This window comes from Clarias gariepinus, chromosome 2 (assembly GCF_024256425.1).
Source record: "Clarias gariepinus isolate MV-2021 ecotype Netherlands chromosome 2, CGAR_prim_01v2, whole genome shotgun sequence".
Classification (NCBI taxonomy): Eukaryota; Metazoa; Chordata; class Actinopteri; order Siluriformes; family Clariidae; genus Clarias; species Clarias gariepinus.
This window is the reverse complement of record NC_071101.1, coordinates 40609154-40626730: the sequence shown is the minus strand read 5'-3', so window position 1 is coordinate 40626730 and position 17577 is coordinate 40609154. Positions and strand designations below refer to the sequence as shown.

The 17577-nt window shown below is 35.1% G+C and overlaps 1 protein-coding gene across 1 annotated transcript; it reads right to left on the bottom strand.

Annotated features, from left to right (window-relative positions):
• Positions 1-3817: 3817 nt before the first annotated feature.
• Positions 3818-16028, bottom strand: LOC128517127 (junctional adhesion molecule-like). Its single transcript, XM_053490936.1, has 7 exons — positions 15973-16028; positions 8411-8713; positions 7237-7548; positions 5509-5661; positions 4748-4819; positions 4537-4604; positions 3818-4098 (listed from the first exon to the last, which is right to left on the bottom strand). The coding sequence occupies exons 1-7, from the start codon at positions 16019-16021 to the stop codon at positions 3985-3987; spliced, it is 1071 nt and encodes a 356-aa protein (XP_053346911.1). The 5' UTR covers positions 16022-16028; the 3' UTR covers positions 3818-3984.
• Between the last annotated feature and the right edge of the window lie 1549 nt (positions 16029-17577).

Genomic DNA, 17577 nt, shown 5'->3' with positions numbered 1-17577 from the left:
GCTAATGCAAAAAAAGTTCACATAAGTGCGCTATACAACCCCAACCACTGGCATGCTTCACATTGTTTCTGAAGCTGGTGAAGAGTGTTATCAGCTGTTTGTCAATCAACTATGATTGTATACCCGGTTCGTTTCACTGCCACTACAGGTTACATGAAAATATTAGCGACAGTTTGGTGATTTAATTTATATATTTGTCTATTATGGCATGTTATTGAGAAGTTAACCCATGTCGAAATAAATGCTATTAAAAGAATTTAGTGCAATGTTTAATTTGCAATGTCATGCAAAAGGAGTCCAAAATCGATTCCTGAGCAATCGATATCAGCTAATTCAGGACCTTCACTGTACTGTAGACAGCGCCTTGTAACGTCGGACGTAAGAGGCAGCGACTTAAAAAGACTCCTAAGGGACAGTTCGAGTAATCACTTTACGTAAGATATATCTTAAGAGTCTTCTTAGCGCGCGAAGAGTGTGTGTTATCGAGAAACCGGGCCCTGTTCTTTTAATTTTTTAGTCTAATCTAATAAACTTTTAATCTACAAAAATAAAATGGACAGTAACATTACTGCAACAATGTTCTGGATTTGTGTTATCAAAGTTTTCATAAGTTCTCAAGATTTTTCTAATCAAGGAAATAATTTATTTTTCTGATCATTTTTGACACCCCATAAATGCAGTATTTAAATTTTACTAGAGATCATGTGTGTTGATGAATCTGATGCTTATTACAACTGCGTCATCATAGCCCCAGAGAACAAATATTACAATCGACAGTTCAAGCATTTAAGTGGCACCGGCACTGTGGCAAATGATGCACCGAAATTTGCGTCTGGTACATACCAGTTATAGAGGTTTTCGGTACACAACCCTATTTTTAACCAATACCAGGTTTTTTTCTTTCCCTAACCAGTCTTTGGTACCATAATGTTGACGCGCATGTTGGAGCTCAAAACAACCCTTGTTCCAATGCCTTGGTAGTACTTACAGTTTCCTGAAGTTCTTACCACCTTTAGCGACCATATTTCTATAGCGATGGAGAAACAAATCCAGCGGCTGTATCCACGTGTATAACCATCCAGCAGATTCCTGTAACAGCAGGAAATCCTCAAGTGTGATTCGTTCATGTTCTACTGGGCGCGCATTCGCAAATCATCGCAAAACCTCCGTAGGTTATGTACAGGAGGAAACAGAATTGGGCGATTCTTTCTCAATGACTCTTTTACTCCAAGTAGTTAGTTCTTTTGTCACGTGCCTCCCATTGTCACGTGCCTTCCTCACGCTATGGTACACAGGAAACAGAAAGAAACGGTCCTCGACGAATCTTCAAGTCCTGAATTGTTCGTTCATTTGTCACCTGCCTCCCATAGACGCTATGTGGTGTAATAGAAAGAATGAACTCAGACTATACGATATGAGGTGAGCTACTCGTTCTGTTTATTATAATATGTCCTTAGCTGCATTGTAATATTTTCATTACTGGAACTATAGCCAAAATTTGTGTATGTAGACATATTGGGGGTCTGTTTATTGAAAATGCAACATTTTATTTCTTATCAAAAGAACGAAATGAACTAAATGACTCAAAAAAGATTCGTTAATTTTAATGAACAAGATTCAAAGAACCGAGTCACTAAAATGATTCAAACTTCCCATCACTAAAACAAATCCTGAGGCTTTGCTCCTCAAAAACAGACTCCGCTTCTTTTTTAGCACAGCAGCTTACTATTTCTCTCTTAAATGGAACTCGAAAGTGTTCAAAATGAAATAAATAAATAGGATATGATGAAATAAATACCCTTTATAAATAAATAAGACACAGATATGTAATATGAGAATGATATTGTAAAATAATGGAACACATTTAGAAAAAAGCTTATTATTGTGAAATATATTGTTCTTTGCTATATAAATTTACTTATTATTATAAAATAATATTTCATGGTCATTATTTTTCCTAATAACAGAGATTATTGCAGAGGCATTTTATTTAATTCCAGCTGTTTTTATTTCAAAATGTAATTTTTTCAAAGTCAGTTTTTATTTCAAAATCCCGTTTTTCCCAATGGCCTATATATTTCATAATGCGACTTTTGCATACATGTAGTTAAAAGCAAGTATATTTCTGCCATAAACCGTAAAAAGGTTTTAAATGTGATTTTACACTGCCAGTTCTATGCACTACCTGGCCAAAAAAGTCATTTCAGAATGGTTAAATTATTGGCTTGCATCAAGCACTAAAAACAATTAAGGAGATTTTAAATAACTGAAATTGAGTTAAGAACTGTCCAATACATTATTTAAACTTGTAAGGATTGTGCTGAACCTTCAACTTCTAGAAAGAAATGTGATCAGAAAAAAATAATAATAATAATTAGCGATCACTTAAATGGCAGAGAATTGTTTTAATGTATGTAGTTCACTGGAAATGTTTAATAGTTAACTTTATTAGTAATGTTTCAAGTTTACTTAAAGTCCAGTTAAAGGTAAATTTTTACTATAAGAAGTTAAATAGAAGCTAAATAGAAACCTAGCACTATACTTGCAGTTTTTTAAGTTTACCGAGTCACTAAAATGATTCAAACTTCCCATCACTAAGTTTTAAGTTTACTTAAAAAACTCCAAGTATATTTCCAAAGTATATCTGGTAGTTCATTGAGAGTATACTTCAAAGTATATGTTTATAGATTAAAGAGTGGACTAGAAGTACATACTGTAGCTAGTGATAAAATGGGAGGGTTGTGTCAGGAAGGGCATCTGGCGTAAAACTTGTGCCCAGCTTGTGTGCGGACCAGATTGTCTGCTATAGCGACCCATTGCCGAAAGACCAACAACAATGTATTTGATTTGCAGCAACAACAACAACAAAAAAATGATACTGTAATTGCTATTAAATAGTATGAGTTAGGCTACTCAATAATGCAAGTAAAGAACGATTAATATGAATGAGTACAACAAACTTAAAAACGGAAATAGTTCCTTTTACTTAAAACTGGAAACATCACCACTTAAAAAATATGATTACCTCAAATTGTTTGAGTTTTGCCAACTTATTCAGGTTTACAGTGCAGTATACCTCAAAATACTAGCAGTGGAAAAACTAAAACTATTTGTGTCTTTTAAGTGTACTACTCCTACTAAACTAAACTATATTTCAAATTATACTTTTATAAACTAAAACGTTAGCCTGTCTAGTCCTAAGTAGTACTAGTATATTAATATGAATAGACTAGTACTACTTAAATAATTACTATATAAAGAATGCATGTGAATTAATGTATACTTGAAGTTTACTTAGATTTTCTTTATAAAATAATCTTGAGGGATACTTTTTTTTCATACATCTCTTTGTTGCAACACTCACTCTGACAGGTATTTGCAGCTTATTAAACCGCATCTACATGCATAACCAACATTCTTATGGTACTTTTAGCCATTGTGAACCACTCAGCATGTCAGAGTGACCACATCATTGTGTCCAGGGCATCATGAGAACTGATGCGTGAATGACTACATCCTCTTTCTCACAGCACCAGTTAACCAATATTGCTCCATATTCATACATACCATGTAATACTCCACACTTAACAAGCACGCTGTGATGTCCCTTAACAAACTATAAGGAGAATTAGAATAATTTCACAAAGACTATTCTCAGAAAACCCATTCAGTCCAGGCAGACTTTCCCATGACACAAACAGGAACTTCTATAATTATCTTACACAAAACAGGGTGATGACAAAAGCCATTTATAATTTTTTTTAATACTGCTATAAGAATTTAACACAAAAAATATAAGATGACATGTACACCCCAATATTATGTGCAACAATCCATAAGCACATAAAATATAATTAAAAGACATACATATGATTTAAAAAACAAGTATAATTAACAAAGAAAATATTGTAAATCATGTGCTCACCATGGCATGTATTTAATATACTGTATGTTTTAAGCATTATTCTATATATTTACTGTGCATTAGTTTGTTATAATCCTGGCATATTCAGTTTCCTCTCCAGCATTGATCTGGACCCGTGCTGCTCCGGCTGTGTTAATGTGAGTTACAGTAGAGTACATGACATCCGGTACAGTCTGTAGATAGACAAACACGGACATTATGCACACAACAATCATATCAGATTTTGGATTAATTATTCCTCTTCAAAGATAGAGGATGCGTGCTGGAGTGGCCAGGAGAGAAAGAGGACAAGGTGTGTGTAAGGGTGGGAAAGACTGCAAAGAAGGTGACTACAAACATTCAACTCTCATAAGATTAGAGCTACTATACTGTAATTGTTATTGTGTAAATCATGGTCTCTCTGTGAAAATGATGGATTGCATTTGCAGCCAAATCTATCAGAATTAACAGTGGCATCTATTGTGTGAATATTCCAACAAAACAGCTGGAATTATTTGACATTATGCAAGGGCATGTGACTGAATTGCATTTTACAGTAGTACTGTAAACTGAGTTAAACAGATGCTGCCTGCTGATAAAAACACAACTGGGTTCAGGCCTTGTTCACTAACCTGATCGTTCTGTTTTCTCTTACAGTCCTGACGTCCTTCAATAATCACATTCTCTCCACATCTTCCTCCTAAAGACAAAAGACCTTAAAGGTCACACCTCTAGTGCTAACTACAAAATGTAATCAATTTAATGATGAAACAATTTATTGTGTGTGTGTGTGTGTGTGTGTGTGTGTGTGTACAGTATGTGAGTGTGTGAGCGTGTGTGTACCTCTGCATCTCCAACAAATAAATGTCACTACACCAGATATGACCAACAGCAAAACTCCCAGAATGATAAAAACTGTGTAATAAAACACATACAGTAGAATAAAAACGAGTTTTTTTTCTGCTGAATTTTTTTTTGTGATTAATAACAAGTATTTTTCATTACTTAATACTTAACATAATCTTCATAGTGTTAACACAACAGCATTTCATGTAGACTTGAAATGTTGTAAATTATTGTCATTACTTAGACACAAAATGCATTCAATCTGGATACATTTCGATCACATTAAAGGATATGGGAAATCTCAACAAAAAAGAGCAAATAAAAATAGCCCAGCCATTCTCTTTTAGCTACAATCCTTCCCTGGTGCTATGTCTTCGCCTTTATCATCTTTACACAAGGGCAAGGGGACAACTTTGGTTTGACTCATTTTTATCCAAACATGGACCCTCCCATAGATTCTCTTAAAATACTTTATTACATTGAGTCATGTAGTGAGGACATGATATGTTTTTTAGATCATTCTGTTGTGAGTGACAAAGTGACCTTGTTGGGAGACACATCTTGACTCAATTGTATTTTAGAAATTATGAATTGTATTGTTACACTTAGTACCATTTTGCATGCAGGACTGTTGTGCTGATCTGCATTTTGGTTAAGAGAACAGGGTTTATAAAAAGTTTAGAAAGAGTTTTTTAAAAGTGTTCTCAGGAATGAGAGCTGGATATAAATCAAACTGTAAAATTTGAAAGTTTTGGCACCTGGCAGGAGGTGTGTTTGCTGTGTATCTTGTTCCAGTGTTGTTGATGATGATGATGATGATGCAGATGGAGAGTGTGTTGTTTTACTCTGAGGCTGTTCTAATGGAGGTGTTGTACCTGTTTTCCTTGAGTGTGTTGAAGTTTCTTTTTTTCCTACAGAAGACAAAACCTATTAAAACTGCTAGTAATACGTCACATTAAAATGTTCAGCGTGTTCATCGTCATTAATGAAAAATTTAAACTTAAAAATTATTCATTTAATAGAATATTATGTTTGCATTTCCTTCTTTAGTAGTTTTTATCCCTCATGTCACTTTATCTTTGACTTCACAGTAGAATGTGTGTATAGATTTTTTATCTGTTTATTTCTGTTTTTATTTTGTGACTTGATTCTGAGCTTCGGCAGTACGAGTGTATGCAGGAGCCGTCAAACATTACACATACTATTTTGTGTGGTTTGTAGAATTCTCTCTTAATGTGTTAACCCCTGAATGTTGTCATTAATATAAATAGTGATGTACAGTGTTGAGTATAAAACTCAATGCAGATATGGTAATTTCCGCTGTCCTCCTAAAATACACAGAACCTGAGCCATGCAGGGTGAGTATGTGCAGTGGAGGCGTCACATGAGTGTACGCAAAGAAAACAATGCTCTTATTTAAAATCTCACTCCAAGCTTTTGTGAAAAGTTGGCAGCTATCCAAGTACATTTTAGGAATAAAACTATATGGTATATTTGTCATCAGAAATGATTAAACCAAAAACATCTAAGATTAAAACATTTCTATTGTGGATCGGATTTTAACATTAATTAGAATATTTTTCTTAAAATATCACTTTTTTTCATCATTACTTCCATTCACTATGAGGAAGTATTATTTTTGGCTGCCAAATGCTGCCGAACAGGTCAGGAGGCAAAAAAAAATTATAATGACTCCATAAATGCAGTTAAAAATTGATAACTCAATAATGGCGCTTAATTTATACCAAGGCATTATTGAGACATTAATGCTGCGAGGGGGGGCAGAAATTTTTCAACAGTGGAATGGAGATATAACACAGTAATATGACCACAGGATGTGTCTTCCAACACGGCTGTTTATGAAATGAGAAGCTTTTTACTGCATCAGTTGGGGTTAAAAGAGTTGTTGTGAGATGAAACATATTAATCACTGCAGTAATTACAAAATTAATGGCTCTGAAATATTTGCTTATTTAAATCTATTTTTATCCATGGCAGTGTAGTGTGACAAGGAAGGGTAAAATCATGGAGAAATGTACAAAGGTGACATTTTTGTAACGTGTTTTAAACATGACAACTTCTCTAAAAAGAGATTTTAATATGCAGTGTTTCATTATCGTATTAATTCTTTGTATCAGATATAAAATTACCATAAAAATTAATTAAACAACTTGACACTAATACCTTATCTAATAATATCTTGGCTGATGTGAGCTGTAATGAAATCGACTCTTTACCTTGTTCCAGTGTTGTTGTTGAGTGTGTTGTTTTACTCTGAGGCTGTTCTTTTGAAGGTTTTGTTTCTGTTTTCCTCGACTGTGTTGAAGTTTCTCTTCTTCTTACTGAAAAGAAACAAAATGTATTAAAAATAAAAAATTTTTAAAAAAATTATTTTTTATTTGATTATTATTTTGTTAATCAATTTGATAATATAGCAGAAAACGCTGGAGTAAAGCATGCTCACAGTCATTAATAAACAAGTGTACCTTTAACATATAGTCTGATTTTTTCTTTATTATTCTGTACAGAACATGTGTATTCTCCCTGGTCCTCTTCAGTCAGGTCTGATATAAGTAGAGAAAGGTTTCCTGGAGAGTTGTTACTGACCAGTTTGACTCTGTTTCTGTGATGTCCAGTCTGTTTATGGTAAATTTCCTGATTGTGACTGTTTCTAATAAACTCCCATTTTAGATCCTGTGGTTTGTCCTGTATGTCAGTGCAGACGCAGGGCAGAACTACAGACTCTCCTGTGAACACAGTCACACGCTCTACCTCTGTCTTCTTCACCAGCTCGCAGCCTGTAAACATAACATTTACAGTTAATAACAGAAGTACTGTGATTATTAATATTCCCTGCTTGTAAATCACAACATTTTCTGCTGCAAACCAGAAGAGATTTTTAAAGGATGGTATTTATCTGTTAATGCTCTTATATTTGGAAATAACAATTTTAATTTAGATATAGATCTTAGGTAAAAAAATATATATATATTTATTTACATTGATGTTCATGGCATGTACCTTATGAATAGAGTATAAATAAAAGTAACACTCTGATGTACAGACAGTGTTTATCAATGTTAATGTTAAGTTGATATAACACCGAGTCTAGTGACAGATTTCTGTAGACATTAAATGGTGTTATGACACTTTCCAGGTTCACTTACTTTAGATCATTATATAAAGTGTGTTATGTTGATTTTTCTTTGACTGTAAATTTGGTTTAAAGTTGCGTGTCACAATAATGTATAATTTTGATGTATCAGGTATTAAATTAAAATGAAGAAAACATGGTGACTGTGACACCTACTGAAGGCTTTATTAATGTTTATGTAGGATTATGTCAGGTGTCATGAAGGGATTATACAGGTGCACAATAGCTCTATAAACACTACAAAGTTACAAAAAATATTGATTTTAAATATTTCAAATCTAATATGATAACAGACCAAAGTTTCAAATCAGTCTGATACACATAATCAAAATGTATTGCCATTTATAACTTGATACTGACATTCACAATATGACAGAGATTCTTCCCCCTTTAGTTATTGTAAATGGAGTAGACATGTTTGTAATAAATGTGACTTTAATTAACAAAATTTGAAGAGTATTCATTCACATTAAATATCATGTTTTTTGTGTATTTAAATACTTTACCATCAACATAAAGCCAGATGTCTCTGTGTTCCTTCTCAGTGCTGCACCTGTAGTCTCCCTGATCCTCTACTCTCAGGTCAGATATGAACAGAGACAGATTAGCAGGAGAAATGTTATTAAACAGCTGAACTCTGCCACGGTAGTGCTCATCATTTAACACTTCTGTCAGACGTCCTGTTCTTCCAGTCTCCCAGGTGAGTTTCTGAGGTTTGGTGTTCAGGTCAGAGCAGGAGCAGGGTAACAGCACTGAATCACCTCTGTGTCGTGTGATTTCTTTCTGATTATCACCAGAGAGAGCGCAGCCTACAGGAACAAAGATACAAAACACCCAGAATCTACTGAATAGAACATAATTACAACATTTTAAAATTAAAATGGATTAAAATTATTAAGCTTCAGTACATTTAATTCCAATCTCTTATTTTTTAGTTCAGTTTCGAAATGATGTGTGTGTTACTGTATCTGGTGATGTGTGTATTTTACCCAGAGAGCCACTTATAGTTAGACAGCTGTGGTTAGACACCATGTTACAACTACATCTAAAAATAAAGACCACATGGAAAGAGAATTTCTTCAATCTTCAAACAGTTTCTAGTTTTTATTTATTTACTTTTGTTATAAAGACACACACACACTGGTTCAATATATACCAATATAAAGTCATGCACTGAGTTGATTCAGATGAGTAGATCATGCAGACATGAAGAGGAAATGTACAGTGGTAGTGGGAGCTCAGTGGTTAAGGCACATTGGGCTACTGCTCAGAAGGTAATGAGTTTAAGTCCCAGCATCATCAAGCTGACATTTAACCTTCATCTGCTCAGGTGTATCCTGCTGCTTTGAAAAACTGCATCAGACAAATGTACATAAAACACTCTTCGGTTTAGTTACTTTAGTATATACAGTAGTTATGTTTATATAATGTTTTATATTGTACCTCAGGTCTTCTCAACACACAAACACATTTTACATTTATTAATATTTTTGGTGTGCCTTATTGTAGGGATATTGGAAGTGTTATTGTTGATGATGCCCATTATAGGGGCATCTATTTGTTTGAAATGCAGAAGTACACACACACACACACACACACACACAGAGTTTACGTGGACCACTGCTGTGAGATAAAAAATTTAAATGTTTTGAATGGTTCAACTAAAAGTTCATGCTGGTGTTGAAATTTGCCATTTTAGTTACGATACATTTATAAAATATAATTAACCGCTATACCGTTAGCATGCTAGCTAGGTTACCCTGAGGTATCCCACTGCTAGCATTTGATTCAGTTGTAAATGTATAGCCCAGTTTAACTAAGTGCAAGTTGATTTCTTAATGTGTAACACTACACAATGTGAGAGGTATTAAGAAATAGGGTTGGGTACCGAAAACCGGTGCCAATATGGCCTATTTATACCTATATATCCAGTATGTACTGGACCGAAATAGAACGCGAATTTCTGTGCCTCATTTCGGTGCCACTTAAATGCCTGAACTGTCGATTGAAATATTTGTTCTCTGGGGTTATGATGACACAGTTGTAATAAGCATCAGATTCATTAACACACATGATCGCTAGTAAAATTTTAATACTGCATTCATTGGGTGATCATTCAGACATGAAGAGGAAATGTACAGTGGTAGTGTGAACTCAGTGGTTAAGGCACATTGGGCTACTGCTTAGAAGGTTATAAGTTTAAATCTCAGCATCACCAAGATGACATTTAACCTTCATCTGCTTTAGATAACTGCATCAGGTGAATGTACACAAAACACTGTTCTGTCTTTCAGTTTAGTTACCTTATTATATACTGTAGCTATGTTAATGTAATGTTTTATTGATGTTTTATATTGTGTCTTACAGTATGTGTTCTGTAATCGTTTAATCCAGATTAATATAGATTAGTCAAATCGCCCCCAACACACACACACACACACACACACACACACACACACACACACACACACACACACAGGCTGCTGAGTTTTAAAAAGGTGAACACGGTATGGATAAAAGAATGTAACTGACTGTTATGAATGATTAATGATGTATGATGTATTGCATAGGAAGTGAAGATGGTGGTCACTGACAGAGAGAGCAGAAAAAGGTGTGAAATTCACACACATCTATTTACAGTCAAGAACAGAATGAAGGAGTGACGTACAAGTTACAGGAAATGTACTTTTCCATTACACTTTATATATGTTATTATAGATACATTTAATAGTACAGAGATCGTGAGAGATGTAATTCAGTAAATGTGTTAAAACATTAGTATTATAGGTTTACACAGGCTGCTGATGTGAGTTTTGAACAGTTTAATTAGAAGTGCATGCTGCTCTTGATCTGTAGCATTTTAATAACATTACATTTATAAAATCAAATATTTCCATTGAATGTGTTCATCTCTGTTGGTCCTATTAATATTATAACACTGTAGTAAGTTAAGTTGTTGTTAATTAAAACTCTAAATGATAAACATTTGACAGTGTTTGGTTTGGTTGTTCAGGAAAACACACTCAACCAAAATGCACTAAAACTACCAAAACACTTATTTTCTAAGATACAAACAAACAAAAAGAAAAGTAATCCCTCTGTGCTTGAGTCGATGTTTTGGACAGAGAAGAGAAAATTAAAACACTAAGAAGGTACTGTAACATAGTTGCATGCTCGGCATGTTTAAGTGGCTAGCGGGACTAAGGCCTTGTTCACGCGGGCGTTAAATTTTTGGATAAACGAACGCGCTCTGAACGTCCTAGACATTTATGTTGCGTAGTGGCCCGCGATTAACTTCTACACTGGCGTTCGTTTGGCTCTGTCTAACGCCAGCCTGCAGCCCAGATTGTAGTTTGTGTGTTAACCTGTGGAGGCAGTGTCGGGAACTTGATATGAAAGCCCTTGTCGTTTAATTTAAGGGTGCCTCCTTCCAATATGGACCATTTTGCTATATTAGACATTAATCTTCTTGTTTTAAAAATGTAAATTAAAAGTTAAAGCAGGCGTTTCAGAACACTTAATGGAATACGATTACAATACATTCACATGCACACAAACTGTGTCGCTTTGCGCCGCATAGCCGGGGAAAAAAGAGCTCAGAGTCAACAGTAGCGTTCAGCACAAAACCTTTATCAGCCTTTTTCAGCGTCAAAAAATTATAATACAAAACATCCAGTAAAAGTAGAGAAAAGAGTAAAACAATATAGCGTTTCGGGGGGGAGCAGCAGAACTGAGCTCCTGCTCTGTTCTCTCTTCCTCACGTGCACACATACCTCCTCACGCGCAGCAACTCATAAAGGGCAACATACTGTACATACATAATGTGATATACAACATAGTTTTGGCCATTATAAAACACACGCTCTTTATCGGCGGCGCCCGTACGATTAATGCACTCATCTATATGCGTAAAAAAGGAGATGCAATATTATAGTTTCCGTCATTTTAAAAATAAATTTACGTACTGACTGGGCCGGCCACATTGACCAGTGGCCCACTGGGAAAAAGCCCGGTGCTTCAGACGGCCAGTCCACCACTGACTAGCACGTTATTGCTAGCTGTAGCGGCGGTCCGCAGAGCAGGTATTCAGGGAAACTAATCGATGTTAAAGAATCAGCCAATAGTCGCGCGGGTCCAACCCACTGGCGCTGATTGACAGAACAACTTTCTGCTGAAAAGTTGCATTAGGAAATAAATAGGCCATTGGGAAAAACGGGATTTTGAAACAAAATTTGACTTCAAAATGACATTTTGAAATAAAAACAGCTGGAATTAAATAAAATGCCTCTGCAATAATCTCTGTTATTGGGAAAAATAATGACCATGAAATATTATTTTATAATAATAAGTAAATTTATATAGCAAAGAGCAATATGTTTTACAATAATAAGCTTTTTTTCTAAATATGTTCCATTATTTCACAATATCATTCTCATATTACATATCTGTGTCTTATTTATCCATAGAGTTATTTATTTCATCATGTCCTATTTATTTATTTAATTTTGAACACTTTGGAGTTCCATATAAGAGAGAAATAGTAAGCTGCTGTGCTAAAAGAAGGAGCGGAGTCTGTTTTTGAGGAGCACAGCCTCAGGATTTGTTTTAGTGATGGGAAGTTTGAATCATTTTAGTGACTCGGTTCTTTGAATCTTGTTCATCAAAATGAACAAATGTTTTTTTGAGTCATTTAGTTCATTTCTTTCTTTTGATAAGAAATTAAATAAAATGTTGCATTTTCAATAAACAGACCCCCAATATGTCTACATACACAAATTTTGGCAAAAGTTCCAGTAATGAAAATATTACAATGTAGCTAAGGACATATTATTATAAACAGAACGAGTAGCTCACCTCATATCAATCAGTTGTTCGTTCTTTCTATTGCACCACATAGCGTCTATGGGAGTCACGTGACAAATGAACAAACAGTTCGGTGTAAAAGAGTCATTGAGAAAGAATCGCCCAATTTTGTTTCCTGTACATACTGTAACCTACGGAGGTTTTGCGATGATTTGCGCATGCGCGCCCAGTAGAATATGAACGAATCACACACCGAGACTACTCGTTCTTCTGAGTCACGTTAAAGATTTATTCAAAAAGAACTAAACGTTCATGAACGACCCATCACTAGCAGAGTCTGTGAGGAGCATGTGGGGCTCCAAACTTCTGTGTGCTTGGAATCCTGCTGCAGTGACGTGCTCGAGGACTTCCTGCTGTTACAGGAATCTGCTGGATGGTTATACACGTGGATACAGCCTCTGGATTTGTTTCTCCATTGCTATAGAAATATGGTCGCTAAAGATGGTAAGAACTTCAGGAAACTGTAAGTACTATCAAGGCATTGGAACAAGGTTTGTTTTGAGCTCCAACATGCGCGTCAACGTTATGGTACCAAAGACTGGTTAGGGAAAGAAAAAAAGGCGCTGTCTACAGTGAAGGTCCTGAATTAGCTGACATCGGTTGCTCAGGAATCGATTTTGGACTCCTTTTGCATGACAGCGTTAAGAAAGACTGCACTTTCTATGCAAATTAAACAGTGCACTAAATTATTTTATTAGCGTTTATTTCGACATGGTTTAACTTATCAATAGCATGCGATAATAGACAAATATATAAATTAAATCACCAAACTGTCGCTAATATTTTCATGTAACCTGTAGTGGCGGTGAAACGAACCGAGTATACAATCATAGTTGATTGACAAACAGCTGATAACACTCTTCACTAGCTTCAGAAACAATGTGAAGCATGCCAGTGGTTGGGGTTGTATAGCGCACTTATGGAATGAATACAATGAGATGCCAGAGTAGAGGTTTAATACCCCTATCTCACCTACGCGGTTTCACACGGTGGCAGTAAGTCCAGTTCATCATGATTCAGCGTGAGTTTTAACCACACAAAAAATTAAACATGTTTAACATGCGAAAGCTCGCGGACCTTGCAGATCTTCGCGGAACATCAGGCAGCACTCGAGGCGGCTCACGGTGCCTAATACCCCTATCTCACCTATGCTGTTTGACTCACGGTGAGATGCGATGTTAGGCACCGTGAGCTGCCGCGATTGCCCGCCGATGTCCTGCTATTGTTTCATGAAGTTCTGCAAGGTCCAAAAGCCTATGTTTTTTTAATTAACATGTTTAATTTTTTCACGCGGAAAGATGGAAACGTAATCACAGTGCAAAAACTCGTGGTAAATCATGATGAACCCTACTTACGGCCACTGCGCAAAACTGCGTAGGTGATATAGGGATATAACACTGCACACAAACCACAAACACAAAAAATAAAGTAAAAATAAAACAAATTAACCTGCACGTTACCTTAAAAATAAGTAAAAATAAATTCTGAAAGATAAGTGTTTCCATTTATGCGCACAGGCGCTGTTTTTCTCTCTCCTGCGCTGCTGAGTGTGTGTTATGTGTGTGCACGAGCATAATTTGACACCATGCCAGTTGTGTGTAAATGAAGCACCCCCTCTCTGTTTTACACACGCACACACACAAACACATTAAAGGCGAGAGAGAGAAAGAGAGAAGGAGAGAGAAAGAGTGAATCGGCACGGTGTCAAATTACTTGTGCGCACACACATAACACACACACACCCAAACACTGACACACACTAATGACGAGAAAGAGTGTGTGTGTGTGTGAACACTAGTAAGAGACGAGCACTAAGACCCAGCAGGGGAGATGAATACCCGCAGCGTAAGAGAGAGAAAAATCGTTGGCTCAGTTGTGATCACGTGACACTTGGCATCAAATCAAGAAGTGCATGCATGATACATGATACTCTGTGCTCGTAAACCAAGACAATGCTTGTTTTCCAAGTCAAAATTTATTAAAAATCTTTGCTCGTCTTGCGGAACACTTGTAAACCGAGGTATTTAATTTTAAGCCACTAAGGATTTGGGGTACAGGGGTGCTGCTTGTGTGGGCTGCTTGTAAGAAATAATTATGGGATCAGTCATTTTTTGTGACATTAAACTTAATTAAAATGTATGAACTATAAACATTATCAAGTTCATTTTAATGTGTATGCACTGAACTTTTAGCTACTGTAGCTCTTGTTAAGTGTGAACTTACACATCACTAGTGAGATATTACGTTACCAAGTGCTAAGGATTTCCTGAAGCTATAGATACACAGAGTTTTGTTGAATTTAGAGTTTAGGGAAGAAATTAATTTTGAGCTAAAGTTTTTTTTATGTCAATGTAATAAAAGTCAGTTCATTCCACATAGACTGTTGATGTAAGTTTGGAAAATTTGAGTATTGACAAATGCTAAATTGCTGATTGTTAAAAAAGATAAGTGAAGATGGAGGTGACTGACAGAGGGGCATCAGAAGAAGGTGTGAAATTTACACGTCCACTTATAGCTAAGACTACAATAGAGAAGTGACGTACAAGTTACAAGAAGAATTATTTTTCTATTACACTTTATAAGTTGTAGATACATTCAATAAAACATAATGTGAGAGATGTAATTCAGTAAATGTGTAAAAACATACACTGTAATATTATAGGGATGTAAAATAATCTGAGTGTAGAATCCTCCTTATTTATTAGCCCACCTCTCTTCATCAGTACATTTTAGACTGAAATTAATCAGGAACAAAAAATCCACATGATCAAAGCTGAACCGCTCTAAATAAGGACATTATAACCCGAGGCATGACGTGTATGTTTACCCTGCATGTAAAGATTACTGCTGTCTTTGGACAGTTTAACTAGAAGTACATGCTGGTACTGAAATGTAGCATTTTAGTAACATTACATTTATAAAATATAAAGCCATAATCAACTATTTCCATTGGATGTGTTCATTTCTGTTGGTCCTATTAATATTATAACACTGTAGTAAGTAAAGTTGTTGTTGATTAAAACTCTAAATGATAAACATTTGTCAGTGTTTGGTTTGGTTGTTCAGGAACAGGGCTGAACTACGGCCTACTGTAAACCCAGTCTGGACAGAAAGCACATGAACTAAACACAAAGCAGCTGAACTAAGAACTGGCTAATATTCTCTCTCCTTTCTGTAATAGAATATAGAAAATAACTTAACTCACCTGCCGCCATGTGAAACACGACAGACACAAGATACAAGCACTTCATCATTACTGAATCTTCTACATACACACTAGTATCTCAAAGTGCAAAGCAACACAGACGCACACAGACAGACTGCCTCAGTGTCTCTTTTAAACAGTTTTGTTTTCAGGAAACCTCAACAACCACTGCATCATTTCTTTTTTTGAGAATCGCCTTCATCACTCTTTCCATGACCTAATTTACATTTTATATGTATTATTAAGATTGATTCAAATGTTTTATGTCATGCTTTTATCATTCTTCATCATTATTGTAGTTTGCATTACGTGCCATTTTGAGCAATATTTGCATGAAGATTTTTTCTTTTGATGAAAACATGAATTAACAAATGAATATATTAAAAATGCTGTTTAAATTTTATATTTTGATCTCAGTTTGATGTCAAAATGTTATTTTTAATTGTCTAGCCTTCTAAAATGCATAACGTAATAATAAATAAACAAACTGTATAATGGTCTTTATTATATATGACTGTATAAGACTTTATTGGTTATATTAAATTAATTGTCAATAAAATGAACCATTAATTTCACTTTTCAGCACACAGTTCTAGTGTTTGGGACAAAGCTGTATTGTCTATCAGTATATTCACCAGCAGGTGTGTTTCTCTAGACTTACAGGAAGTAATGACGACACATTTACACTGTGTGAGCTGAGGAGCACTTTAGAGGCGGGTCATGAGTGATGAGCGTGACACATTTTGGGAAGTAAAAATAATCAAACATGTATCTTTGTAGTTAATAACATGATTTATTGGAGTTTTATTATTATTATTATTGTTGTTGTTGTATTATGGTTATTATAATAATAATAAAAAGATAATTATTATCTACAAAAAGTTTTGTGACAAGAATGTTATGGCAATTAAGGCAGTTTGTAAAGATGGAGAAACTACATTATTATTGTTTTAAAAGCTCCTTTTTACTTGCAGCAAAATAAAAAATAGACAGTGGCTGATCCATGCTGAATTTCTGTCGGCACCTGTTTCTACTGAGAAAACAGAAAAAATGCGCAGCGCACTCGTCACACAATTATAAACGGCCATCATTTGACCGAAAAGAGGTTCTGCACAGGCCAGTGTAGATGGTGGTCATGTGACCTTGACAAGAATGTATAAATGGGAACCAATAAATCACAAGACAGGTCTATTCAGGAAATCAATTAAACAAGCAAGGAAGAGGTTCATACAAGGGAGGACGCCCTCTGCTGGTCTGGCAGGGAATGAATATAAAGTGATAATTTCCATTTTTTTTGTGTGTCACAGTATCTGTGTAAATTGTATAGAACATAAAACTCTTTTACATTTTGCTTCATTTGTTTCTATTTTTAGAACTCAGTTATTTCTTTTAAACGCTGTGAAGCACATTAAAATATTTGATTCCACACTCCAGAAATATTGCAAGTTAAAAAAACACTGTATAGACAATAGGTTTTCAAATATTCAGAAAAAATAATTCTTTAACTTGTGAGAATGGATGGGACTTGGAAAAACATGGCTGTAATTTTTTAATGGCAATTTTGTTAACCCTTTAAAGCTGAAAGTATACACTTTACATCACAAT

Coding starts and splice junctions, on each gene's coding strand:
- LOC128517127 (XM_053490936.1), bottom strand. CDS start 16,021: ATGATGAAGTGCTTGTATCTTGTGTCTGTCGTGTTTCACATGGCGGCA. Junction 7,549..8,410: donor CATCTGGCTTTATGTTGATG/GTAAAGTATTTA, acceptor TTATGTTTACAG/GCTGCGAGCTGGTGAAGAAG. Junction 4,820..5,508: donor GCAAACACACCTCCTGCCAG/GTGCCAAAACTT, acceptor TTTATTACACAG/TTTTTATCATTCTGGGAGTT.